Source organism: Pongo pygmaeus, chromosome 15 (assembly GCF_028885625.2).
Source record: "Pongo pygmaeus isolate AG05252 chromosome 15, NHGRI_mPonPyg2-v2.0_pri, whole genome shotgun sequence".
NCBI classification, from domain to species: domain Eukaryota; kingdom Metazoa; phylum Chordata; class Mammalia; order Primates; family Hominidae; genus Pongo; species Pongo pygmaeus.
In genome coordinates, this window is record NC_072388.2 from 33,952,396 (window position 1) to 33,980,245 (window position 27,850).

At 36.1% G+C, this 27,850-nt stretch overlaps 1 protein-coding gene across 6 annotated transcripts in view; it reads right to left on the bottom strand.

Annotated features, from left to right (window-relative positions):
* The window catches only part of RALGAPA1 (Ral GTPase activating protein catalytic subunit alpha 1), a 277,595-nt gene that overhangs the window by 94,466 nt on the left and 155,279 nt on the right, over nucleotides 1-27,850 (bottom strand). For all 6 annotated transcript variants that reach the window (XM_054447718.2, XM_054447717.2, XM_063651535.1 and 3 more), the window contains 6 exons: nucleotides 25,893-25,951; nucleotides 22,568-22,676; nucleotides 21,127-21,237; nucleotides 18,555-18,623; nucleotides 1,265-1,399; nucleotides 366-549 (listed from right to left, as the gene is read on the bottom strand). In XM_054447718.2, the coding sequence (XP_054303693.1) occupies nucleotides 366-549; nucleotides 1,265-1,399; nucleotides 18,555-18,623; nucleotides 21,127-21,237; nucleotides 22,568-22,676; nucleotides 25,893-25,951 (667 nt within the window). The remainder of the gene's footprint in view (nucleotides 1-365; nucleotides 550-1,264; nucleotides 1,400-18,554; nucleotides 18,624-21,126; nucleotides 21,238-22,567; nucleotides 22,677-25,892; nucleotides 25,952-27,850) is intronic.

Consider the following 27,850-nt stretch of genomic DNA (forward strand, 5'->3'; position numbering starts at 1 on the left):
TGCTCAAAGGAAATGCTCATTGGAGCATTTCAGATTTTGGATTTTCAGATTAGGGATGCTCAACTGGTAAGTATAATGCAAATATTCCAAAAGGTGAAAAAATCCAAAATCTTTAACACTTCTGGTCCCATGCATTTCAGATAAGGAATACTGAATTTGCATAAAAGGAATGTCAACATATAATATTAGTAATTGTGCATGTGAAGTTATTTCTTTAATTAATAATGAATTTGTGCTATACATACATGGTTAAACAACTACAAAGTAAGACATACTCTCCTTCTCCAATATTTCCACCCATGGCCTGAAGTTATACCTTGAGAGAACCCAAGCAACAATATTGTCCTGAACAGAATTCATGTTACCTTCTGTTACTGGCTGGAGTTTAGAAGATCGTTCTGAGTCAGGAGAGTGCAGAGGCTCAGGCTCTTTCAGACTTTCCAAATGCATAAAGGGATCATAATCTACAGATGCCAAATCAGAGAGGCTCATGGGAAAATACCTTGGATTGCTAAAACACTGAGCTCCATAAACACACCCATGTAAAACCTGAAAATACAGGGGAAAAGAAAACACCCAGTTTTACTTAAAAAATAAATAAATAAATACATAAAAGTTAAAGGAGGATAAAAATCAACTGGTAACACAAGAGTTTGGCAAAGATTTTAAATATTTTAAAACATCAGGCCTGGCACAGTGGCTCATGCCTGTAATCCCAGCAGGGATTACAGGGAGGCTGAGCCGGGTGGATCACCTGAGATCAGGAGGTCCAGACCAGCCTGGCAACATGGCGAAACCCTGTGTCTACTAAAAATACAAAAATTAGCCAGGTGTGGTGGTGGGCGCCTGTTATCCCAGCTACTCAGGAGACTGAGGCAAGAAAATTGCTTGAACCCAGGAGACGGAGGTTGCAGTGAGCCAAGATTGAGCCATTGCACTCCAGCCTGGGTAACAAGAGTGAAACTGCATTTCAATAAAAGAAAAAAAAAAATCAAGGTAAAATTCAATACCTCTTACAAAGAATGACTAAAATTTAATTATGCTCGTATGTAACAATGATCTAATTCCTCTCAAAATTTTGCAATGAAACAACGGTGTCTTGTAGGAAGCACTTTTAAATTACCCTTAGGCACCGTAAGCTAAATATGTGTCCTTAGAAATTTTCTAGCTCTGAAAGAATAAAAATGTTATACTGAGAAATGTTATTTCTCTAGGTTTTAAAAACTTTTGGTTACCAAATAAATAATAAAGCAAGAAAGTTTACCTTATAAATGCAATTGAGAACAGATTTTTCTGTTTTATCGCTTTCTGCTCCCGTAGCATGAAATGGTTGGAGCAGCGTCTTTAAAGGTAAGGCCATGATCCAGTCCAGAAGGCAGAGAAGTAAAGATACTACCAACTGTAACAACAATAGAATCATTATAATTGTACATTCATAAAATATATGCTTCTTAAAAATTCATTTTCCTATTCTTGAGTTTCCAAAATTTGTTTCTGGAATCATCAACCCTAAGTTCCACTATTAATATTTACCCAGATCTAACTGATTTTAAGATATTGTATATGAACATTATTGTGGGTTTCTCTTTCATATGTCAGGGCAAGCATAATGAAACAGTAAGCATAATAAAAACAGAAATGTTAAAATTAATATAAAAACAGCAAGCTTAAAAGACAACACATATCAATTAACTATACTTATTCCATTGCACAAGGAATGGAACACAAATGGAAGTCCATATATATTATAATCACTTCCACTTTCCTTTTCTAACTTAACAACATCTCACTGAATAGCCTGCCAGTAAGACTACCTTAAGTACTTTTTGAAATTGTTACTCATTTTACTAAATGAATCCACTGAACATGCTTTTTTGTTTTTGTTTTTTTTTTCAAAGAGACGGAGTCTTGCTATATTGCCCAGGCTGGCCTTGAACTCTTGGGCTCAGGCAATATTCCAGCCTCAGACTTCCAAATAGCTGGGACTACAAGGTGCACACCATCATGCCTGGATGGACACTTTTAAACTAATGAATGCTATAAACAGGACACTTTTTATACAAAATGTGGAATACAATAGCAGAATTCATTGTATTAAAGAATCACAAATAGTGCCATGAAACTGACAATGAAATAGCAACAAGAGATCTGCTAATCTTTAAAGACAAACTCTCCAACTCAAGTAATTCTGGTCTACATTTCCCAACATATCTTCCAAAAAATAAATAAATAAAATAAGGAACAATAAGAAGGCCCAAAAAAACCTCACAAAACGACAGCTTCCATATTATCAGAAGACAAAGAACATCCAAACTTCAAATTATCTATTTTTTTAATTTTTATTTTTGAGACAGTCTTGCTCTGTCACCCAGGCTGGAGTGCAGTGGCATGATCTCAGCTCACTGCAACCTTCACTTCCTGGGTTCAAGTGATTCTTGTGCCTCAGCCACCTAAGTAACTGGGATTACAGGCATGTGCCACTGTGCCCGGCTAAGTTTTGTATTTTTAGGAGAGACGAGGTTTTGCCATGTTGGCCAAGCTGGTCTTGAACTCCTAGCCTCAAGTGATCTGTCTGCCTTGGCCTCTCAAAGTGCTCAGATTACAGGCATGAGCCACTGCACCGAGCCTCAAATTATCTGTAAGTAGAAAAATATGCAGCAAATCCCGGCACCTTTCTCCCATTCTCCCATTGCAGGTTTTCAGGAAAAGCAAGGGTAGTTTGGGAAAAACTGTGAAAGAGAGAAGATGGGAACTTGCTGTGAACCTAAGACTGATCTAAAACCATGCCAGAAAGAAAAAGTCCACCTTAAGTGTGAGAATATTAAAAAAGTATACTGGTAGATCAGAGTAGTGAGTAAAAAGAAAGGATGTAGAAGTACACACAGAAAGGTAATGCTTAGGGGGAGAAGACAAACAAACCCAGACTGTGAAGACTATGATAAATACCTAACTCTTCAATGCCCACACACCAATGAACATCAACAAACATCAAGACCATCCAGGAAAACATGACCTCATCAAATGAATTAAATAAGGCACCAATGACCAATCCCAGAGAGACAGAGATGTCACCTGACAGAGAATTCAAAACAGCTGTTTTGCAGAAGCTCAATGAAATTCAAGATAACACAGAGAAGAAATTCAGAATCCTATGAGATAAATTTAACAAAGAGATTGAAATAACTAAAAAGAACCACGTAGAAATTCTGGAGCTCAAAAATGCAACTAGTATACTGAAGAATGCATCAGAGTTCTTTTAATGGCAGAAGGGATAATGCAGAAAAAAGAATTGGTGAGGCTGAAGACAAGCTATTTGAAAATACACAATCAGAGGAGACAAAAGAAAAAAAGAAAAAAAGAAAAAAACACACCTGTAAGAACTAGAAAAGAGCATCAAAAGGTAAATCTAGAGTTATTGGCCTTAAAGAGGAGATAGATTGGGATATAAAGTTTATTAAGAGGGATAAAAACATAGAACTTCCCAAACCCAGAGAAAGACATGAACACTCAAGTACAAGTAGGTTATAGAACACCAAGCAGATTTAATCCAAATATGACTACCTTAAGACATTTAATAATCAAACTCTCAAAGGTCAAGGATAAAAGAAGGATTATAAAAGCAGCAAGATAAAAGAAACAAATAACATACAATGGAGCTCCAGTACATTTGGAAGCAGACTTCTCAGTAGAAATCTTACAGGCCAGGAGAGACTGGCATGATGTATTTAAAGTGCTAAAGGGAAAAAAAAACTTATTCTAAAATAATATATCCAGTGAAAATATCCTTTGAACATGGAGAAGAAATACAGACTTTCCCAGACAAACAAAAGCTGAGGGATTTCATCAACACCAGATCTGTCCCACAAGAAATGCTAAAGGGGTTTCTTCAGTCTGAAAGAAAAGAATGTTAATGAGCAGTAAGAAATTATCTGAAGGTCCAAAACTCAGTGGTGATAGTAAGTAAACAGAAAACCACAGAATACTATAACGCTGTAATTGTGGTGTGTAAACTACTCACATTGAAGTAGAAAGATGAAAAGATGAACCAATCAAAAATAATAACAACAACAACTTTTCAAGACATGGACAGTACAATAAGATATAAATAGAAAGAATAAAAAGTTAAAAAGCAGGGGGATGAAGTTAATATGCAGAGTTGTTATTTTCTTTTTGCTTGTTGTTTATGCAGTCAGTGTCAAGTTGTCATTAGTTTAAAATAATGGGTTATCAGATATTACTTGCAAGTCTTATGGTAACCTCCAATATAAACACATATAATGGATATAAAAAAATAAAAAACAAGAAACAAAACCGTAATACCAGAGAAAATCACCTTCACTAAAAGGAAAACAGGAAGGAAGGAAAGAAGGATGAGAAGTCTGAAAAACAACAAGAAAATAAATAACAAAGTGGAAGGAGTAAGTACCTACTTATCAATAATACCACTGAGGCTGGGTATGGCGGCTCACACCTGTAATCCCAACACTCTGGGAGGCTGAGGTAAGCAGATCACCTGAGGTCACGAGTTTGAGACCACCAGCCTGGCCTGCATGGTGAAATCCTATCTCTACTAAAAAACCAAAAAATTAGCTGGGTGTGGTGGTGTGTTCTTGTAGTCCCAGCTAGTCGGAAGGCTGAGGCAGGAGAATCGTTTGAACCCAGGAGCTAGAGGTTGCAGTGAGCTGAGATTGTGCCGCTGCACTCCAGCCTGGGTGACAGAGCAAGACTCTGTCTCAAAAAGAAAGAAAGAAAAAAAAAAGAATAAAAAATAAAAACCACTGAATGTAAATAGACTAAACTCAATTAAAAGAGAGAGTGGCTGAACGGATTAAAAAAATAAAAGCCAACGATCTGTTGCCTACAAGAAACACACTTTGCCTGTAAAGACACACATGTAGTGAAAATAAAGGGATGAAGATGTTCTATGCAAATGGAAACCAAAAAAGCAGAAGTAGTTACACTTGCATCAGACAAAATAGATTTCAAGACAAAAAAGGTCATTATGTGATGATAAAGGGGTTAATTCAGCAAGAGGATAAAACAATTATAAATATATATGCACTCAACACTGGAGCACCCTGATATATAAAGCAAATATTATTAGAGCTAAAGAGAGAGATATATGCCAATACAATAATAGCTGAAGACTTAAACACCACACTTTCAGCAATGGACATTTCATCCAGACAGAAAATCAACAGAGACATTGGACTTAATGTGCAGTATAGACCAAATGGACCTAATAGATATTTACAGAACATTTCATCCAATGGCTGTGGAATGCACATTTTTCTCCTCAGCATATGTAACATTCTAAAGGATAGACCATATGTTAGGCCAAAAAATAAGTCTTAACATATTTTTAAAAATTGAAATAATATTAAGTATCTTCTCTGACCCCAATGGAATAAAACTAGAAATCAAAAATAAGAGGAATTTTGGAAACTATACAAACACTTAGAAATTAAACAATATCGGCCTGGCGCGGTGGCTCATGCCTGTAATCCCAGCACTTTCGGAGGCCGAGGTGGGCGGATCATGAGGTCAGCAGATTGAGATCATCCTGGCTAACACAGTGAAACCCCGTCTCTACTAAAAATACAAAAAATTAGCCCGGCGTGGTGGCAGGCACCTGTAGTCCCAGCTACTCGGGAGGCTGAGGCAGGAGAACGGTGTGAACCTGGAAGGCAGAGCTTGCAGTGAGTCAAGACTGCGCCACTGCAGTCCAGCCTGGGCGAGAGACTGAGACTCTGTCTCAAAAGAAAAAAAAAAAAAAAGAAATTGAACAATATCTTCCTGAATGATCTGTGGGTCAATGAAGAGATTAAGAAAAAAACTGAAAAATTTCTGGAAACAAATGATAATGGAAACACAACATACCCAAACCGATAGGATACAGTGAAAGCAGTACTAAGAGGGAAGTTTATAGCTATAAGCACCTACATCAAAAAAGCAGAAAAACGTCAAATAAACAACCTAACAATGCATTTTAAAGAACCAGAAAAGCAAGAGCAAACCAAACCCAAAGTAACCAGAATAAAAATAATAAAGATCAGAGCAGAAATGAATAAAACTGAAATGGCAAAAATACAAAAGATCAATGAAATGAAAAATTGGCACATGAAACAAAAAATTGATTTTTTAAAAAGATAAAATTGACAAACCTTTGGCCACTAAGAAAAAAAGAAACAAGACTCAAATAAAATCAGAAATGAAAGAGGAGACAGTAAAAACCGATACAGCAGAAATTAAAAGATCAACAGAGCGGCTACTATGAACAACTATATGCCAATAAACCAGAAAACCTAGAAGAAACGGATAAACTCCTAGACACATACAATCTATTAAGATTTAACCATGAAGAAATGCAAAACCTGAACAGACCAGTAACATATAACGAGATTAAAGCTGTAATAAAAAGTCTGTCACCAAAGAAAGGCCCAGGACCCAGTGGCTTCATTGCTAAATTCTACCAAACATTTAAAGAACTAATACCAATCCTTCTGAAACTATTCTGAAAAACAGAGGAGGAAGTATTTCCAAACTCATTCTATGAGGCCAATATTACCCTGATATCAAAACAAAAGACATCAACAAAAAGAAAACTACAGGCCAATATTCCTGATGAACATTGATGCAAAAATCCTCAACAAAATACTAGCAAACCAAATTCAACAATACATTAGAAAGATCACTCATCATGACCAAGGGAGATTTATCTCAGGGATTCAAGGATGATTCAACATACACAAATCAATCAATGTGATACATTTTATCAACAAAATAAAGGACAAAAACCTTTGTGATAATTTCAGTTGCTGCTGAAAAAGCATCTGATAAAATTCAACATCCCTTCATGATGAACACCTCCTCCCCTCCCCCCACAAAAAAACTGGGAAGGAACACACCTCAACATAATAAAAGCCATATAGGACAGACCCACAGCTAGTATCATTCTGAATGTAGAGAAACTGAAATCCTTTCCTCTAAGATCTAGAACAAGACAAAGGTGTCCACTTCCACCACTATCATTTGACACAGTACTGGAGGTCCTAGCTAGAGCAAGCAGACAAGAGAGAGAAATAAAGGGTATGCAAATTGGAAAGGAAGACATCAAATTATCCTTGTTTGCAGATGATATGATCTTATATTTGGAAAGACCTAAAGACTATCAAATAACTATTAGAACTGATAAACAAAGTCAAATTCAGTAAAGTTGCAGGATACAAAATCAACATACAAAAATTAGTAGCATTTCTATGTGCCAACAATGAACAATCTGAAAAAGAAATCAAGAAAGTAATGCCATTTACAATAGCTACAAATGAAATTAAATAGTTCAGAATTCATCTAAGTGAAAGATTTCTACAATAAAAACTGTAAAACACTGATGAAAGAAATTGAAAAAGACACGAAACGATGGAAAGCTATTCCATGTTCATGTATTGAAAGAATCATTATTTTCAATAATCATGTCCATACTACCCAAATCAATCTATAGGTTCAATGCAATCCCTATCAAAATGCCAATGACATTCTTTATAGAAACAGAACAAACAATCCTAAAATTTATATGCAACAATAAAAGACCCAAAACAGTCAAAGCTGTCCTGAGTAAAATGAACAAAACTGGAAGAATCACATTATCTGATTTCAAATAATACTACAGAGCCATAATTATCAAAACAGTATGGAACTGGCATAAAAACTGACACACAGACCAATGGAACAGTATAGAGAACCCAGAAACAAATGGCACATCTACATTGAAGTCATTTTAAACAAAGGTAAATAATATACATTATGGAAAGGACAGTCTCTTCAATATATGGTGCTGAGAAAACTGGTTATCCACATGCAGAGGAACAAAACTAGACCCCTAACTCTTGCCATATATAAAAATCAAATCAAAAAGCATTAGAGACTTAAATCTAAGACCTCAAATTATGAAACTACTACAAGAAAACATTGAGGAAACTCTTGAGGGCATTGGACTGGGCAGATTTCTGGAGTAATACCCTACAAGCACAGGCAACCAAAACAAAAATGAACAAATAGGATCACATTAAGTTAAAAAGATTCTGCACGGCAAAGTAAATGGTCAACAAAGTGAAGTGACAACCCACAGAAGGGGAGAAAATATTTGCAAAGTATCCATCTGACAAGGGATTAATAACCAGAATATACAAAGAACTCAAACAACACTACAGAAAAAATTCTAATAATTTGATTTAAAATGGGCAGAAGATCTGAATAGACATTTCTCAAAGGAAGACATAAAAAAGGAAAACAAGTTAATATGTGTAGGGACCAGCCCCACAGGGTCGGTGGGTGTCTCCCTGTGTGCGGCGACGAGAGTGTGTAGAAATAAAGACACAAGACAAAGAGATAAAAGAAAAGGCAGCTGGGCCCGGGGGACCACTACCACCAATGCGTGGAGACCGGTAGTGGCCCCGAATGTCTGGCTGCGCTGTTAGTTATTGGATACAAAGCAAAAGGGGCAGGGTAAAGAGTGTGAGTCATCTCCAATGATAGGTAAGGTCATGTGGGTCACATGTCCACTGGACAGGGGGCCCTTCTCTGCCTGGCAGCCGAGGCAGAGAGAGACAGGAGACAGAGAGAAAGACAGCTTATGCCATTATTTCTGCATATCAGAGACTTTTAGTACTTTCACTAGTTGACTACTGCTATCTAGAAGGCAGAACCAGGTGTACAGGATGGAACATGAAGGCGGACTAGGAGCGTGATCACTGAAGCACAGCATCACAGGGAGACGGTTAGGCCTCCGGATAACTGCAGGCGAGCCTGACTAATGTCAGGCCCTCCACGAGAGGTGGAGGAGCAGAGTCTTCTCTAAACTCCCCCGGGGAAAGGGAGCCTCCCTTTCCTGGTCTGCTAAGTAGCGGGTGTTTTTCCTTGACACTTTTCGCTACCGCTAGACCACCGTCCGCTCGGCAACGGGTGTCTTCCCAGACGCTGGCGTTACCGCTAGACCAAGGAGCCCTTCTGTTGGCCCTGTCCGGGCATAACAGAAGGCTCGCACTCTTGTCTTCTGGTCACACCTCACTATGTCCCCTCAGCTCCTATCTCTGTATGGCCTGATTTTTCCTAGGTTATGATTGTAGAGCGAGGATTATTATAATATTGGGATAAAGAGTAATTACTACAAACTAATGATTAATGATATTCATATATCTCTAAGATCTATATCTGGTATAACTATTCTTGTTTTATATTTTATTATACTGGAACAGCTCGTGTCCTTGGTCTCTTGCCTCAGCGCCTGGGTGGCTTGCCGCCCACAAATATGTTCATATGCATATATGAAAACAAGTTCATATGAACACATATGAACTTATGAAAAGATGCTCAATATCGTCAGAGAAATGCAAATCAAAACTACTAAATACAATGAGATATCATCTCACCTCAGTTAAAATGGGTTTTATCCCACAATGAGATACCATCTCACACCAGGTAGAATGGTGATCATTAAAAAGTCAGGAAACAACAGGTGCTGGAGAGGATGTGGAGAAACAGGAACACTTTTACATTGTTCGTGGGAGTGTAAACTAGTTCAACCATTGTGGAAGACAGTGTGGCAATTCCTCAAGGATCTAGAACTAGAAATACCATTTGACCCAGCCATCTAATTACTGGGTATATACCCAAAGGATTATAAGTCATGCTGCTATAAGGACACATGCACACGTATGTTTACTGTGGCACTATTCACGATAGCAAAGACTTGGAAACAACCCAAATGTCCATCAATGATAGACTAGATTAAGAAAATGTGGCACATATACACCATGGAATACTATGCAGCCATAAAAAGGATGAGTTCATGTCCTTTGTAGGGACATGGATGAAGCTGGAAACCATCATTCTGAGCAAACTATCGCAAGGACAGAAAAACCAAACACCGCAAGTTCTCATTCATAGGTGGGAACTGAACAATAAGAACACTTGGACACAGGATGGGAAACATCACACTCTGGGGACTATTGTGGGGTGGGGGGAGGGGGGAGGGATAGCATTAGGAAATACACCTAATGTAAATGACGAGTTAATGGGTGCAGCACACTAACATGGCACATGTATACGTATGTAACAAACCTGTACACTGTGCACATGTACCCTAGAACTTAAAGTATAATAATAATAATAAAATAAATGAAATAAAATGGGTTTATCCAAAAGACAGGCAATAAATGCTGGTGAGGATGTGGAGAAAAGGGAACCCTCATACACCGTTGGTGGGAATGTATGTTAGTACAACCACTATGGAGAACAGTTTTGAGGTTCCTCAAAAAACTAACAAAGAGAACTACTATATGATCCAGTAATCCCACTGCTAGGTATATACCCAAATGAAAGGAAATCGGCATATCTAAGAGATACCTACATTCCCATGTTTACTGCAGTATTATTTACAATAGCCAAAATTTGGGACCAACCTAAGTGTCCATCAACAGATGAATGGATAAAGAAAAGTGGTACATACATGCAATGGAATACTATTCAGCCATAAAAAAGAATGAGATCCTGTCATTTGCAACAAGACAGATGGAACTGGAAGTCATTATGTTAAGTGAAATAAGCCAGGCACAGAAAGACAAACATTGCATGCTCTCACTTATCTGTGGGAGATAAAAATGAAAACAATTGAACTCATAGAGACAGAGAATAGAATGATGGTTACCAGAGACTGGGAAGGGCAGTGGGGAGTATGGGGTAAGTGGGGATGGTTAATGGGTTCTAAAAAATAGAAAGAATGAATAAAATACAGTATTTGCTAGCAAAACAGAGTGACTATAGTAAAAAATAACTGAATTGTACATTTAAAAATAACTAAAAACATAATTGGATTATTTTGTAACACACAGAAAGGATAAGTGCTTGAGGGGGATACCCCATTTATCCTGACATATTATGCACTGTATGTCTCTGTCAAAATATCCCATGCACTCCATAAATATATACACCTACTATGTACCCAGAACAATTTTAAATAAATAAAAAGATGGGTAAGATCTCTATGAATTTATGTGTTAAGGATTTCCAAGATACACTGTCAAGTGAAAAATCCAAAGCAAAGACTATCTAGGCTATGTGTAACAAACAAGGAATAAAAGACAATATACATGCATCTTCATTTGTGAAAAAGCAATCACAGGATGGATGAACCATAGACTAAAAAAATAAAAACAACAGAGATGGGAGAAAGACCCTAAAACTGCATACAAACAGAAAAAAGTGACCTGAACTGAATTTCAAGCTAATTATATAACCATACTGAAGTGGGAAAGGGGGAATACGAAGTAACCCAAATAACTTATGAACACATTTTTCAAACAATAATCTCTCTTGGTAAAGACAAGAACTCTTAACTATAAAGAGGCATAAGTTAATAATTTTTAAAAACAGAACAGCACAAAGAAGTAAACATATCCAGATAAATAATCAATATAGAAACCAGATTTTTCATTGCTGGAGCAGGGAGTTACAAATAAGGAAAACGGGGAAGGATGGACTGAATCTCGTGGTGTTGGATTAGACGTGGAGGTGTCAGACTGGGGCCTGTTGGTGGGGGAAGGCGAGGGACAGCAACAGGACAAACAGCTAATGCATGTGGTGACGGGTTGACAGGTGCAGCAAAACACCATGGCACATATCTACCGATGTAACAAACCTGCACGTTCTGCACATGTATCGTGGAACTTAAAGTAAAATAAAATAAAATAAGAATTGGAGGTGTCAGTGTGAACTCAAGGTTTTTAACACTTATAATTAGATACCATCTTATTCTGTCTGTGCTGGCATTACAAATACTATACACTGGGTGGCTTAAACAAGAGAAATTTATTCCTCACAGTTCTGAAAGCTAGAAAGTTGAAGATCAAGGTGGAAGCCAATTCAGTATATGTGAGGGTCCTCTTTCTGGCTTGTTAGATGACCACCTTCTAGTGTATCTTCACACGGTGGATATTAGTTCATCTCTCTTCTTATAAGGGCACTAATCCCATTGATGAGGGCTTCATCTTCATGACCTAATTACCCCTCAAAGGCCCCACCTCCAAATCCCATGACACTGGGCATTAGGATTTCCATATATTAACTTCGGGAGAGACACAAACATTCAGTCTATAGCAGATATAGAGATGGGTGTGTGTGTGTATGTTATGTAGTTCCTAGCTGTATCTGCCAAAGGGGGCTTAAGAAACAATACCCCAGGCCGGGTGCAATGAATCACGCCTGTAATCCCAGAACTTTGGGAGGCTGAGACGGGCAGATCACAAGGTCAGGAGATCAAGACCATCCTGGCTAACACGGTGAAACCCCGTCTCTACTAAAAATACAAAAAAATTAGCCAGGCGTGGTGGCGGGCGCCTGTAGTCCCAGCTACTCGGGAGGCTGAGGCAGGAGAATGGCGTGAACCCAGGAGGTGGAGCTTGCAGTGAGCCGAGATCACGCCACTGCACTCCAGCCTGGGCGACAGAGCGAGACTCCATCACCAAAAAAAAAAAAGAAACGATATCCCAATAGCAATGTGCATGCTGATTTCTAAACACCATTTGCCACTTAACGGAAGCAGAGTTTCTTGGAGAAATGGGTAATTTCAGGGCTGGGACAGCAAAAGCACAAAGTGAGTCTGGAAAATTGTGTGCTGACAGAAATTAAAAGCATGCACCCAAAATAATGGGGATTTATGAAAAAGAAGCCACTTTGAAGGGGCTCCCACTGGCTAAGTATGGGACATTTTGAGCACCAAAATAAATAATAGTTAAGGATTACAAATCATTGCATAAAATCAGAATCATGAGCCCACATTGAAATAAGATGAATAAGAAAGGAAAGCTCTTCCTTATAAGTAGAAAGCTAACTAATGAATGTAGAAAAAATGATGAATTAGGAAATCATCATTTGGCAGCTACTGTAACAATAATTGTTTCTGGTAAGAGTCATTAATGATTAGCAAAACCAGTTAGTGGAAATTTAAGGAGCCAAATATTTATACAGTATAGTCTCAAAGTATTGTCTTACAAATACTAATTCATTGAAAAGGATTAAACAGTAGCTTTACAGTGGAAACACCTGGCAGACAAAACCTAAATCATTTGACTAAAGTTAGCACCAATCAGTAATGAAACAAACTGACATCTGTGACACCTGATATAATGTATTAAGAGGTGCACAAAATCTTCTGAGGTATTCCTGCCAAATATGCCTAATTTAAATCCAATAATAACAAACCTAATCATGATGAAACACAAAGCCAAAATGCAGGACATTTTATACAGTAACTAGACTGTATTCTTTAAAATGTCAAGGTCAAGAAATATAGAAAGATTAAGAACCTGTTCCATACTATAGAAGGCTAAAGAGACATTATGACTGCATGTAAGGCATAATTTGGGAATTTCTTTTGCCCTACAGGACGTTAGTGAGACAACTAGTGAAATATCTATAGATTAGATAATACAAATGTATCACTAATACTAATGCTAATTTCATCATGTTGGTAACTATTTTGTGGTTATATAAGAGAATTGCTTAAGTTTAGGAAAAACACAATAAAGTAGTCAGCAGTATACACATTTATTTCTCTCTATATTTCATACTACATACAAAGGGATAAAGCAAATGTGGTGAACCAATATAAAGAATTCTTTGTACTACCCTTTCAATGTTTCTATCAACTTGAAATTATGTTAAAAGAAAACAATTCCACCATAAAACTCAAATGGAAGCTCTCAATTGATGTTTCTATCTAAAAACAGTATGGACTTTGGCATCTATCTGTCAATCACAGATTCCAGTCTCGGCTCTGATATTTAGTAACAATTTTGTGACCTTGGGCAACTTAACCTTTCTAAGGCTCAATTCTCTATGAAGAATAGGGATTAAAAAATATTTATCAAGATTATAAAGTTGTTTTGATGTTGAAATAATGCATATAAAGTACACACTGCTGGCACGTGATTTTTTAAAAAAATCACTATATAAATGTTCTTTTTGCTTTATTGAATTTATCTTTTAAAACCTGTTAGCCCAAGCCCATATTCACCAATGAAAATGAGCTATTTCAGAAGTCTAAAAACTCCTGGTCCATATACAGTTTATTCAAGTTCTTAAACATTTGAGGTTAAGGAGCAGCAATCTGAATATCATACATGAGAAATGCCTCCCTATACTGGTGGCTTGCATGAGATTAAGAGTTCCTAGAGAAATAATAACATAATTAAAATGATTCAATATATCTATTTGTCCATATGTAGTGTGCCAGCTTCTAATAAAAGATAATAAAAACCCAATTCAAAAAAATTAGAAGATACTAGAATGCAACATAGTGGAGAAGAACCAGTGGATTTAGGTAATATTCTGATGTTCATCACACAGAGAGGAATGTAATTCTAAAGAGGTTTAAGGGCAGGTGTGGTGGCTCACGCCTGTAATCCCAGCACTTTGTGAGGTCCAGGCAGGTGGATCACCTGAGGTCAGGAATTTGAGACCAGCCTGGCCAATATGGTGAAACCCCATCTCCACTAAAAATACAAAAATTAGCATGGTGGTGTGTGCTTGTAGCCCCAGCTACTAGGGAGGCTGAGGCAGGAGAATTGCTTGAATCTGGGAGGCAGAGGTTGCAGTGAGCTGAGATCACGCCACTGCACTGATCAAGCACTCCAGCCTGAGATCAAGCTGAGATCAAGCACTCCAGCCTGGGTGACAGAGCAAGACTCCGTGTCTAAATAAATAAATAAATAAGATGTTTAAGATAAAGCATATTTGAGGCTGGGTGGGGAGGCTCACGCCTGTAAACCCAGCACTTTGGGAGATCAAGGGTGGGGGGGGTGGATCACCAGGTCAGGAGTTCAAGACTAGCCTGGCCCATACGGTGAAACCCTATCTCTACTGAAAAACAAAAAACAAAAAACTAGCCAGGTGTGGTGGCATGTGTCTGTAGTTCCAGCTACTTGGGAGGCTGAGGCAGAAGAATCACTTGAACCCAGGAGGCGGAGGTTGCAATGAGCCGAGATTGTGCCACTACACGCCAGCCTGGGCAATAGAGGGAGACTGACTCAAAAAAAAAAAAAATTAGCTGGGCATGGTGGCGCATGCCTGTAATCCCAGCTACTCGGGAGGCTGAGGCAGGAGAATCACTTGAACCTAGGAGGCGGAGATTGCAGTGAGCCGAGACTGCACCACAGTACTCCAGCTTGGGCAACAGAGCAAGACTCCATTTCAAAAAAAAAAAAAAGAAAAGTGAATGATAGGCTGCGCACAGTGACTCACATCTGTAATCCCAGCACTTAGGGAGGCCAAGGCGAGAGGTTCACTTCAGCTCAAGCTCCTGAGCTGAAGTGACCAGCTCCTGACCAGCCTAGGCAACATAGCAAAACCCCGTCTCTACTAAAAATACAATAATTAGCTGGGCATGGTGGCATACGCCTGTGGTCCCATTTTGGGGGCTGAGGTGGGAGGATCACTTGAGTGTGGGAGGTGGAGGTTGCAGTGGGTCTAGATTGCGTCACTGTACTCCAGCCTGGGTGACAGAGTGAGACCCTGTCTCAAAAAAAAACAGTGAATAAAGTCTGAGATCAAAAAAGCATTTTCGGGATGATTTGATTGTCTTCTATGTGATTACTCTCTCCTAGACCTGGTGTTCTTCCTATCTTTCCTACTAGTCCTTTCAGTCACTTTTACTGAATCATCTTCTCTGCCTTCTCCTTAACTGTTATTCTTTAATGTGCTATACTTTGCTGACTCATCTTACTCTACTATATCGCCTTAAGTGATTTCATATATTCTCACAATGTTAATACTACTCATGTACTGACAATGCCAATAATTTTATTTCCAGCATCAAATTTTCTAATCAGGTATATAATTGCTTTGCTGGTGGTCTCCACCTGGATATTACTTTTTATATGCAACAAACTGAAAACTGAAACTCACTGCGCCAACAAAGCTGCTTTTTCCTGTATTCCTCACCTTGGTTGTGGGCTCTACTTTGTGAGTATCTATTCTCCATTCCTTTAGCCTTAGTTCAGAACATCATCAATTCTTATAAAATGATTTTAATAATAATCACCATATTTTGACTTTTAAGTCAACTTTCACATTTTCTCAAGTGATTTTTCACAAATCTGGTCATATTTTATTCTACATAAAAACCCTTCAAAAGAGTCACTTTCACAGAAATACCATGTTCACAGTGTGGCATCCAAGGCCCTTTATAATCTGGCCCCTTCCTATCTTAGAAACTTCATTTTCCCAACTCTTAACTGTTCACTTCACATTCTAAAATATGGAACTGCCTAGTTGTTTCTCCAAAACAAACCATACTATTTTATAGTCCCCAGATTTACACATGCTATTCATACCACTTGGAATAATTTTCTGATTCTACTGTTTGTCTCTATTTATGTCTCTATTTAACTTTAAAAGAATTTTTCCTAAATACGCCCTTCCCCAATAGTTACTTTTTTCTCTATTCTACCTTGTATCTTATACATTTTTCTACTTTTTATACTATTTATTATATTGTGTTGCCTCATTTGTGTCTCTAATTTTTAAATTCCATGAGAACAGGGAGTATCATGTTTACCTCTGTTTAGTGCCTAGCAGAATGCCACACTCATATTTTATGATAAATAAATGTTTAATAAATTTAGTGGGCAAGAAAACAAAAACTTAGAAGTATAGCTTTTTCATATTAATAGCTAGACTTCTGGAAGACAAAGATGATATAGAAAAAGATGAACAAGTAGTTATCCAGAAATGATTCATAAACTGGATTTGGAATTCTAGACCATAGCCTGTGACACTAAAGCGAAGGACTCTTGGCTAAAAATGGAGGCCGGATGAGGTAGCTCACATCTGTAATCCCAGCACTTTGGGAGGCCGAGGCAGGTGGATCACTTGGGGCCAGGAGTTTGAGACCAGCCTGGCCAAGATGTTGAGAACCCCCCCGCCCCTGACACATCTCTACTAAAAATACAAAATTAGCCAGGCATGGTGGTGTACACCTGTAATCCCAGTTACTTCAATGGCTGAGGCACGAGAACCGCTTGAACCTGGGAGGCAGAGGTTGCAGTGAGCTGAGACTGCACCACAGTACTCCAGCTTGGGTGACAGAGTGAGATGACTCCGCCTCAAAAAAATTTTAAAAATTAAAAAAAAAAAAAAATGGAGTATATGTCTCTTTTAAAGATGAAGATGATGATGATAAAGTATTTATCAAGAGCTAAACAATCTGTTCAAATGGTGTTTAAACTGAATATGAAGGGAAAGAATAAAAAGTTTTGAGGTAAACACATGAAATCAGTAAGAAATGATAATGGCAGACAGTAGGAAAAGAAAAAAGTATGAAAGCCTCATGTATGCCACACAAGAAAATAACTGGGAATAGGTCCAGAAACATAACTATAGCTTCAGATTTCTGTAAATTAATAAGAACATAAGCAGTAAATAAAACATAGTTGAGATTTCAAAACAATATGGTTAAGGGGAGACCTGGAGAATAGAGAATAGAACTCAAGATTGAGATGTGACAAGGGAAGAGATGAGAATAATTCTCAGAGGAAACTAATAGAATCTAGAGCAGCCTTGTCTAACAGAACTTTGTGCAATGATGAAAATGGTCTATATTTGCCCATATGGCTATTGAGCACTTGATATTTGCAAACGAGGAATTACATTTTTCATGTGAACTTTAAATTTAGTGTAAACTGAAAGCAATACACAGTTAGCAGCTACCATAGTGAGCAGCACCAACCTAGAGTCTCTACAACATTTATGTATAATGTCAGGCATATAATTAAAAAATAGACATAATAACAGGAAAATGAAACTCATAGTCAAGAGGAAAAAAACTCAATAGAAACGGAGTTAGTGATGACCCAGATACTGCATTTAGTAGTCAAGGACTCTATTTTAATTATTATAAATATGTTAAAGTATCTATAAGAGAAGATGTATATAATTGATGAAGAAATGCAGAATTTCAGGTAAGATATGGAAACTTAAAAACAAAACAAAAAGAAACTCTAGAACTGGTAAATACAATATCTGAAAAAATTAAAGAACCCTTATAATGAATTTACTGAGGTAAATGTCACCTAGTAGAATGTTTTTGCAGACAGAGGAGATGTCTTCTTTTAAATGACATATCTCTATATATTTTATCTTTACTTTCTATCTATACAAAAACAAGTGGCTGCCTTTAGAGGTGATTAATTCCTCAGAATTAATAATCTTCAGGCATAGATAAGAACACAATTTGGCAGAATGTAGTGAAATAGAGATGGACAGAATGTCCTCTAAGGTTCCTTACAATCTTGAGACTCAAAGATTTTATCAAATGGCAATGAAATGTGAACCAAAATATAATTTAGTTATACTTAAATAACAGAAAGACATTTCATACTATAGTTGATTCTGAACAAGGATAAATTTTTACCATGTAAATATACATACCTTTAAAGTTTTGAAATACAAATATTTTACTAAATAACCACATATTAATCATCAAACAAAATTTATATTACCCTCTTGTCCATTTCATAAGATGAAGCCTCTGTACTTGGTAAAAGATGGGTGATAGTAGCTATTAGGATCTGTAAGCAAAAAAATTTTTTTTAAAAGGAGCTCTATATATGTCAAATTAATGGTACATCCTAAAACTTGATTGTTAAATGCTGAAGTGATACAAAACCTACCACTGCAAATTTATTCTAAACACATTAACACTGTTATTTCAAAGTAATGTTTAATAGGCAAGCTTTTCAAGTACAGTTAACTATCAATTATTTATAATCCTCATGTACGGAACCAAAATTATACATATTCTGTCAGCCATAAATGGATTTCTTTCCAATTCAAGGGGGTAAATCAATATGTACAAACACACAGAAAATATATGTTTATTATAGAAAAATTAAAAGATACAGATAAGAAAAAGACTAATAAAAACCATCATAGGCTGGGCACGGTGGCTCACACCCACTTTGGGAGCTTGGGCGACAGAGACCCTGTCTCAAAACAACAAAAAACCACTGTAATCCTATCACCTGAATAAATCTACTCTATTGCCTTTCCAGGCCTTTTGTTTATATATATATACACACACACATATAAGGCTTTTTAAAAAAATGTGACTTTTTATTTATTTTTTTTTTGAGATGGAGTCTCACTTAGCCACCCAGGCTGGAGTGCAGTGGAGCGATCTCAGCTCTGGGTTCAAGTGATTCTCTTGCCTCAGCCTCCTGAGTAGCTGGGATTACAGGTGTGGGCCACCACGCCCAGCTAATTTTTGTATTTTTAGTAGAGACGGGGTTTCACTATGTTGGCCAGGCTGGTCTCGAACTCCTAACCTCAGGTGATCCGCCCACTTCAGCCTCCCAAAGTGCTGGGATTACAGGCATGAGCCACCGTGCCCAGCCAAATGTGGCTTTTTAAATTAACATATATTATACACTAAATATTATTTGCATAAATATAAAGTACAGAATACAAAGTAAACGAAAAAGACATTATTTAAAAAAAGGCAAAATCTTCATATACAGTGTTATCATTTACCCTGGAAATCATTTAGTCTCATTTAATTTTTTTATGTGCATGTTAAAAATGTATAGGTATATATTTATTGTATTTTTATTTTAGCTGTATTATATGCTATTACGTTTTTAGAAATTATTGCCTCAATGTAGTAAGTAGAAAAATTCCTCTAAATATACTTTATACAGAAAAAGGCTTTACTCACTAGTGCGATACTTACTACATTTAGTGCTGTAACAGAGTCTGGTAAGATGACTGAGTGGGAAAAGCATGAACTTCGGAATCTTACAGACCTGGGTCTGAGTCCTGTTCTCTTGGCTTATGATTCTTATGTAGTTATTAAATCCTCAGTTCTCTCATCTTAAATAAGGAGTGGAGATTGGGGACAGGGAAGGGAATAATCTATCTCAAAAAACTTCTAAGAATTAAATGAGATATCATATGAAAAGGTGACTGGTAGATGGTAGGTGTTTAATAAATATTAGTTCTCATCTGTCCTAAAAATGTTATAAAGATAGGAAGATAAGAATGATAAATTCTGGTTAGGGAGAGCAGAAAGGGATTTTTATTTTTTGAGGAGATGGTATTTAAGCCAATCACTGAAAGATGAGGGCACTAGAGAAGAGAAGCAAAGCATTTCAGCTAGGAGGAAGAAAGCCAGGGGTATGTTTAAGTGATGACAAGCAGACTCAGTTGCCTGAACAACATGGCATTTCAAAGGAATCTGTACATGATTCTTAAAAAACCAGTTGTGTTCTCCTGTAAAGTCCCTGAATTCACAGCTAAAGAATTTGGGCTTTATTTTATAGCCAAAGGAAAATCAGAGATTTTCTTTTTTTTTGGGGGGGGGGGGGCGGTACGTGATATGGTAAGAGCCATGTAAATGTGAATGATGACTTTAAGAGCAAGACCACACAAACCAGCAGAAGGCAACAGCAATATCTCAAGAAAGAAATAACGAAGGACTGAAATACGTCAGGTGTTGCAGGAAGCACAGGAGACGCTGAATTAGAATGAACAAAAATTCACAAATGACTGGCTAAAGAGAAAAGAAAAAAAATAATGACCTGATTGTGGTAACTGGAATGATGGTATGTTTTCCCTATTTAAGAAGGAATGAAGCAACATATATGTTTATAAAGACGATGACATAGGTTTACACATAGCATTTAATTTTCACTACAACTAATAAATTGTTTTTTGTTTAACTGTTTGTTGAGCCAGGGTCTTGCTATGTTACCTAGGCTGGTCTCAAAGTCCTGGCCTCAATCGATCCTTCCAACTTAGTCTCCCAAAGTGCCTGGATTACAGGCATAAGCCGCCAGGCTTGGCCTATAAATTGTTTCTAGTGCTTTTACTTTGTCCAAAACTAGGAATACAATCTTCTAACATAAAAGACAAGGGAACTATCATGAACTTTGATACCACAAAAAAGCATGATGGGTAGCCATTATTTAGCTATGCAAAAAAATTTTAAAACTATTAAATAATTTTACAATTCAAAGTATCCAAATCTAAAAAAATTTTAACAAGGTCATAATAAATAAACGAGAAATTACTTACTTGAATAATTTTCAAGGGAGAATCAGGCTGGTAAATCTGAAGTCTAGGTACATAATGAACCAGCATGTGAAGCATGTTACAAGCTACGTGGGCTACTGTTTTATTAGTAAACTGCAATAATAAAAAAAATTGTTTTAAAAATTTTCTTGATGAACTTTTCATCAATGTATTATCTGCTGAAAATTTTTACATTTCATACATTTGTAGGATTATAAATCCTACATTTATAAGTGATTAAGATAAATCTCTAGCTGCAAAATAAAAAAAAATCACAACACATTGCAAAGACACATACAACTTTAATTTTCCTTTGTAATGTTTGACTGTCCTCATTAAAGTTTTGTTGCATTTTCTCTTATGTGGAATTATGCAATGGCCTCTAAACCACTATTCTTTTTATCAGTCTCTGCCCCGTTCCAATCAACTATTCACCACACTTCCAAATTAATCTTCTATAGCACTGTTATGGTCCTGACATTATGCTTAAAACTCAGAGGACTCACCAATGGCATAAAGACAAACTTTTTATGCTTCTCTACGTCCACATTTCACCCACACTTCAAACCCCAATGTGTCTCCTCTTTTCCAGTCTTCTCTGATAACTAAGTCAAAATGATTTCTGTTTCTTCCGAACTGAATCAGCAGTTTATATTATACACTCAGTTTATATTATATACCCATTTAGTACTCTCAGGTTTTTATGTTTTATTATTCTCATTTTAATCTTTTTCAGCTATTATTAATATCTTGAAGCTAGTATTTACAATTTTTTCCTACTGTTATCCCTCACTGTCTAGCAATGTGCCTCATAGTAAATACTTGGAAATATCTGTCATGTAACTATTATTTAAAAATATTTATTAGCTACTTTGTATGTTTAGAGTCTTATACAGGTGCTGTGGGTTTTACAAGTCTTGAAACAACAATAATATCATGCATCCTTTCATAAACAAAAAGTACTCATTTACTCATTCAGACTCTCCAAATAATTACATTATTACTACTGAAAAAATCTTGTCTGTCTACAAAGAAGGCACATAATTTGAAAAGATAAAGCAAAAAAACCGAACAGCTCAAGAATTCAGGGAGTGGTAATAAAGATCAAAGAGCAGTAAGTTACAAAAATACTAGTTAAAAAACCCCAGAAAAACCCTATATATGTTTTCAATGGTGGGTTTCCTTTTTTAGACGTCTACCATATATAGTTTAGGGACAAAGCTAAATACATAAAAAGTTGAGATAAAAATGGGTCACCATAAAGATACCCTAAATTCAAGAAACAGAACAATTTTTAAGGAATGAGTCAGGATCAAGAAAATAATAGAATAATAAAGTAATGAAAACATTTACTAAATGTTACACAAGATATCATTAATATTTGGAGAAAAAATATGCATTCTCTCATATCTTAATATATATTTCACTAAACAGTTTTCTTTACCTTTAAGGAAACACAAATCACATTCAGAGCTTCCTTAATTTGAGGATGATGAGACTCATGGACTAGTTCTTCACAAATCCAAATACCTAAACTACAAAGTGCTACACATCTGCAAAAAAGGCAAACAACAACGGTTACATAAAATAAAACCACCACCACAAACATGACCCACAATCAACTGACACAGAATGAACATGCACTATTTTAAATGAATTAATGAATTTGTTACTCTATACATTAACTGGTAACCAAAGAAGAGAAAGTATGAAGAAAGCAGAATCCCAAAACTTCTGAGCCTAATTTTCTATTATAATTTACTAAGAAGACTACAGGCTGGGATACCACACAACATGTTTTTTAAAAATCCATGTTAGTCTGTTAGACTGATATTGCTATCAAGCTTCCTAAACAAAGTGTAACCTGCTTTCAAAATGCAAAGTGTAATTTTATTGACTGACAACAGCAAAATGAACTTAAGTAAAAACATGAAGCTGATGGAATATGTTAAATATTTTTGTATCTTTTAAATTTAACACACCTAGCTGCAAATTATTTTAAAACAAATTGAGAACATAAAATTTATGTAACTTATTTTAAAATCCAACAGAAACAGAACTTGTAGAATTTTTATCCTGTTCCCCAATGTATTGCAAAGCTTCATTTCTGTAGCAATATAATTTCAGCTGGGTGTCAGCTTGAAGAGAGTTATTTTATGATTAGAATCAGTAAAGATTCTATTAGTGTGTTCAAGTTTAAGCTTCTGATAAAATGTATAATGGTTCTAAGTATCAAAACAGTCACCTTCTTCTAGTATCCTGTCATATATGCCATGTCCCAATACTGATATTCTTAATTTCAGCGGAATGCTAAACTTCAGAAAAATTCAATGCAGATTTTTCTTCCTTAACACAGAAGATCAGAAGGTCTTAAGTCTCTTCTTTCAGTCTAGAGTGTTAAGGCTACCAAACTGTTTACTATGAAAATTACCTGAAAGTCTTCTAGATGAAGTCTACTACTTTATTTTTTCCCTATTGTTGTTCACTCATAAATCCTAGGTAATATTTGTAGCACTAAATAACCAAGCTTTGGGTTTAGCTATGGAAACATCTATAATCCTAAGGCAACAATAAACCCTCAAGTGAAGCAAAGCTCTCCGTGGATGCAGCTAACTAAAGGCAGAGACTGAGAATACAAATGTTGAACAATTTTTATTGCAGCAAGAGGAGGTAAGAAAGGATATATATATTTTTTTCTTGCATGTAGAGTTTCCTACACGCCCCTCCACAAGATGTCAAAATAATCTAGATTATTCCCAGCATATAGCTCAACTCTCTGCTCCTGTGCAGACTGGGGGTATTAAGTTTCTTTTTTCTTTTTCTTTTTCTTTTTTTTTTTTTTGAGACAGAGTCTCACTCTGTCTTGCCCAGGCTGCAGTGCAGTGGTGTGATCTCGGCTCACTGCAACCTCCATCTCCCCGGTTCAAGCAATTCTCCTGCCTCAGCCTGCTGAGTAGCTGGGACTACAGGGGCACGCTACCACACCTGGCTAATTTTTTGTATTTTTAGTAGAGATGGGGTTTCACCATGTTGGCCAGGCTGGTCTCGAACTCCTGACCTCAGGTGATCCGCTCTCCTCGGCCTCCCAAAGTGCTGGGATTCCAGGCATGAGCCACCACGCCTGGCCTGGGAGTATGTTTCTAAAAAAACATATACTAAAAAGGTACAGAAAAACAAGTTGAGACAATGCTTATATTCAACTTCTAGGGTTTTTCCACATTCTCCATAACACAAGCTGTTGTGTTAATGATTTCCAGATCTACCTCTAGGCAGCTATGTTTTAGGCTTCCACGTTTTTCCACTTGAGAAGCAACATATATATATTTTTTTTTTGGTAAAAAAAAGCAAAAGATCTACAGTCTTAAGCACTAAGGTCAAACTTGGTATTGCCACTTATTAATTGTGCATCTAATAAGCCTCTGAAGACAAACTGCCAGGGTCCTGTCATATCTAGATGACAGGGCAGATTATTGAAATTCCCTGGGTTCTAGTTTTCTTTTCTATTAAAAGGTGGATGAAAATTATACCTGTCTCATAGAGGTATCACAAAATTCAATGAGATAATAAATATAAGGCACTTAGAACAGTGCCTAGCAAGCACATACAAACGGCTTTAAAAATATTAGCTAGCTTGCCTACATCCCCCGTCCCACCAGCTATGCATTATCAGAGACTTACTGTTAACTTTCTAAGCATCAGTATCTGGCTGGCAAAACTGGAAGAAGAGGGTAATTCTATTAAACTGTCAAAATTGTGATGAGAATTAAATGAAACAATATTATACGAAAATCCTTGTAAACTTAATTGGGATTAGCGTAAAAGAACAATTTTCTCAAAGATATTTGTTTTTAGTTAACTTGGCTATTAAGTGAGAAAAATACACAATTAAATTTTTAAAAACTGGAGCTATGTCTTAATTTAAACAAATGGTTCACTGTACATTATTTTTATTTGCTGGAAAAAGATTTAAATTAGAATAAGAATCCAAATAGTCAAAGCCATGATCTGTAACTTTTGAACTTTGGGTCAAAAAATGTGTAGATGATTGGAAAACAGGAGCTTTGCAGAGATGTAGATCTGAGGAGTAGTAGCACAGACTAATATTGTAGCAAATGACGTACTATTAGAATTAGCATCAAGAATATAAAATATGATTTAATGTTATTTTGGGGAAGAGAAGAAACATGGTGTGCTGCTAGCAACCTGCTAATTAAAATCTCAATCTTTTTTTGGAAAGGTTTTGTAAAACAGAGAAAATGTCAGCTTTTATTTCTGAAGACATTTAGAAAAAAATCTAAAACTATGACATATTCTATTTTTAAAAATCTTGATCAAATATTTACAAATATTAAAATATACTATTTTCTTAGATATATTACTTTCTATAATAAAATATTTTATTTTAATTCAATTTAACAAAAATTCATTGGGTACTTGCTACTGCATTTCAAGGTACTGCATAAAAGACACTGAAAAATATAACTGAACAATAAACAAAATGTACTTAAATAAAATAAAATTAAAACAAATCATTTTAGAGATAAAGAGTGAAGTTACTGAAAAAGGTGACTAGGATTCTGTTTATGAAGAAAGGTTAGTATTTAAATCATCAAAAAAAGTAAGAATACTTAATCATTCAAGTAACTTAAAATTGTAATTCAGAATGGCTTTTATGTATCTAAAACAATCTGGGCTGCTATAAAAATTCAGTCACTTCTAAAATTCCAAACACAGAATAGTTATACTCAGTCTAAGAATATCCGACCTACCGTGCAGGACCAGAGGGCTCATCTCTTGCCGAGCTTAATACAGTTTTGATTATAAGTTCCTAAAATAAGGGGGAAATAGTTAACGGCAATGACTGAGATTTCACTCATTCATTCTACAAATATTTATTAAGTGGTTATTAAAGCAGTCTTTGTTCTCATGTACGTACTTTCAATAGAGACCAATATTATTTATAAAAGTAGCTAAATAAATAAAAGTTTCTGAAATTTATAGCCAAAAGCATATGTTCAAAAAATAACATTTCTTCCTGATTAAAAGAGTGATAAAGGCAGATAATTAAAGTAGAATTAATAGCTCATAGGTATGAAGATTTTTAAGATTTTGAGAAATATCATTAAAAGTCAGAACCAGATGGCTTCACCAGTGAATTCTACAAAATATTTCAAATAAAGAATTTGAGAAGAATCTTTCTCAAACATTTCCAAAATATTGAAGATGAGTGAATACTTCAAAACTCATTTTAAGAGGCCAGCACTACCCTGACATCAAAGTCAGACAAAGGCATTACCAGAAAAAAAAAATTAATTATAGGCCAATATCCTTGATGAATATAGATGCAAAAATCCTCAATAAAATACTAACAAACCAAATTCATCAGCACATTAAAAAGGTCACACACCATAATTAAGTAGGATTTATCACTGTGATGCAAGGATGGTTCAACATATACAAAGCAATAAAACTAATACATCATATTAACAGAACAAAGGATAAAAATCTTAATAGGTGAAGAAAAAGCACTTAAGTAGAATACATAGCTCAAAGGTATGAATGTCCCTTCCTAATAAAATATAAAATTTTTTTGCATGAAAAATACGACATCCTTTCATGATAAAAACTCAACAAATGAGGTTGTAACTCAGCAAATGAGGTTGTACCGAAACATAACAAGTCCACAGATAACATCATAATCAACAGCGAAAAGCTGAAAGGTTTTACTTTAAGATTAGGAACAAGATAAAGATGCCCACTTTTGCCACTTCTATCCAACATAGTATTGGAAGTCCTAGCCAGAGCAATTAGGCAGAAAAAAGAAAAGGCATCCATTCTTTTCTTTTACAACTGTCTCTGTCTACAGATGACATAATCTAATATATAAAAAACCCTACAGACTCCACCAAAAAACTGTTAGAACTAATAAAGTCAGTAGAGTAGCAGGAAACAAAACATACAAAAATCAGTTGTGTTTCTATACACTAACAGTGAACTATCTGAAAAAGAAATTAAGAAAATAATCCGATTTAACAACAGCATCGAAAACATCAAAATACTTAGGAATACGTATAACAAAAGAGGTAAAAGACCTGTACGTGGAAAACTATAAAACACTGATGAAAGAAACAGAAAAAGACAGAAATAAATAGAAACATATCTGGGTCCATAGATTACAGAATTATTAAAATGTCCATACAATCCAAAGCAATCCTACTTCCGGGTATATATATCCAAAGGAAATGAAATTGGCATGTCAAAGAGATAAGTGCACTCCTATGTTCATTGCAGAATTATTTACAATAGCCAAGACATGGAAAAAACCTAAGTGTCCCTTGAAGGACTAATGGATAAAGAAAATGTGACGCACCCACACACGTACATGAATACACATACAATAGAATACCACTCAGCCTTTAAAAAGAAGGAAATCTTGTCATTTGTGACAATATGAATCAACCTGGAGGGCATGATGCTATGTGAAATATGCGAGGCACAGAAAGACAAATACTGCATGTTCTCACCTACATGTGGAATATAAAAAGTTGAAGTCTTGGAAGCAGAGAGTAGAACGGTAGTTAGCAGGGGCTAGGGAGTGGGTGAAACAGGAAAACAATTAAAGGGTACAAAGTTTCAAATAGGCAGGATGACTAAATTCTGGAGACTTAATGTACAGCATGGTGACTACAATTAACAGTGACTACAGGTACCGGTACTGTACACTTGA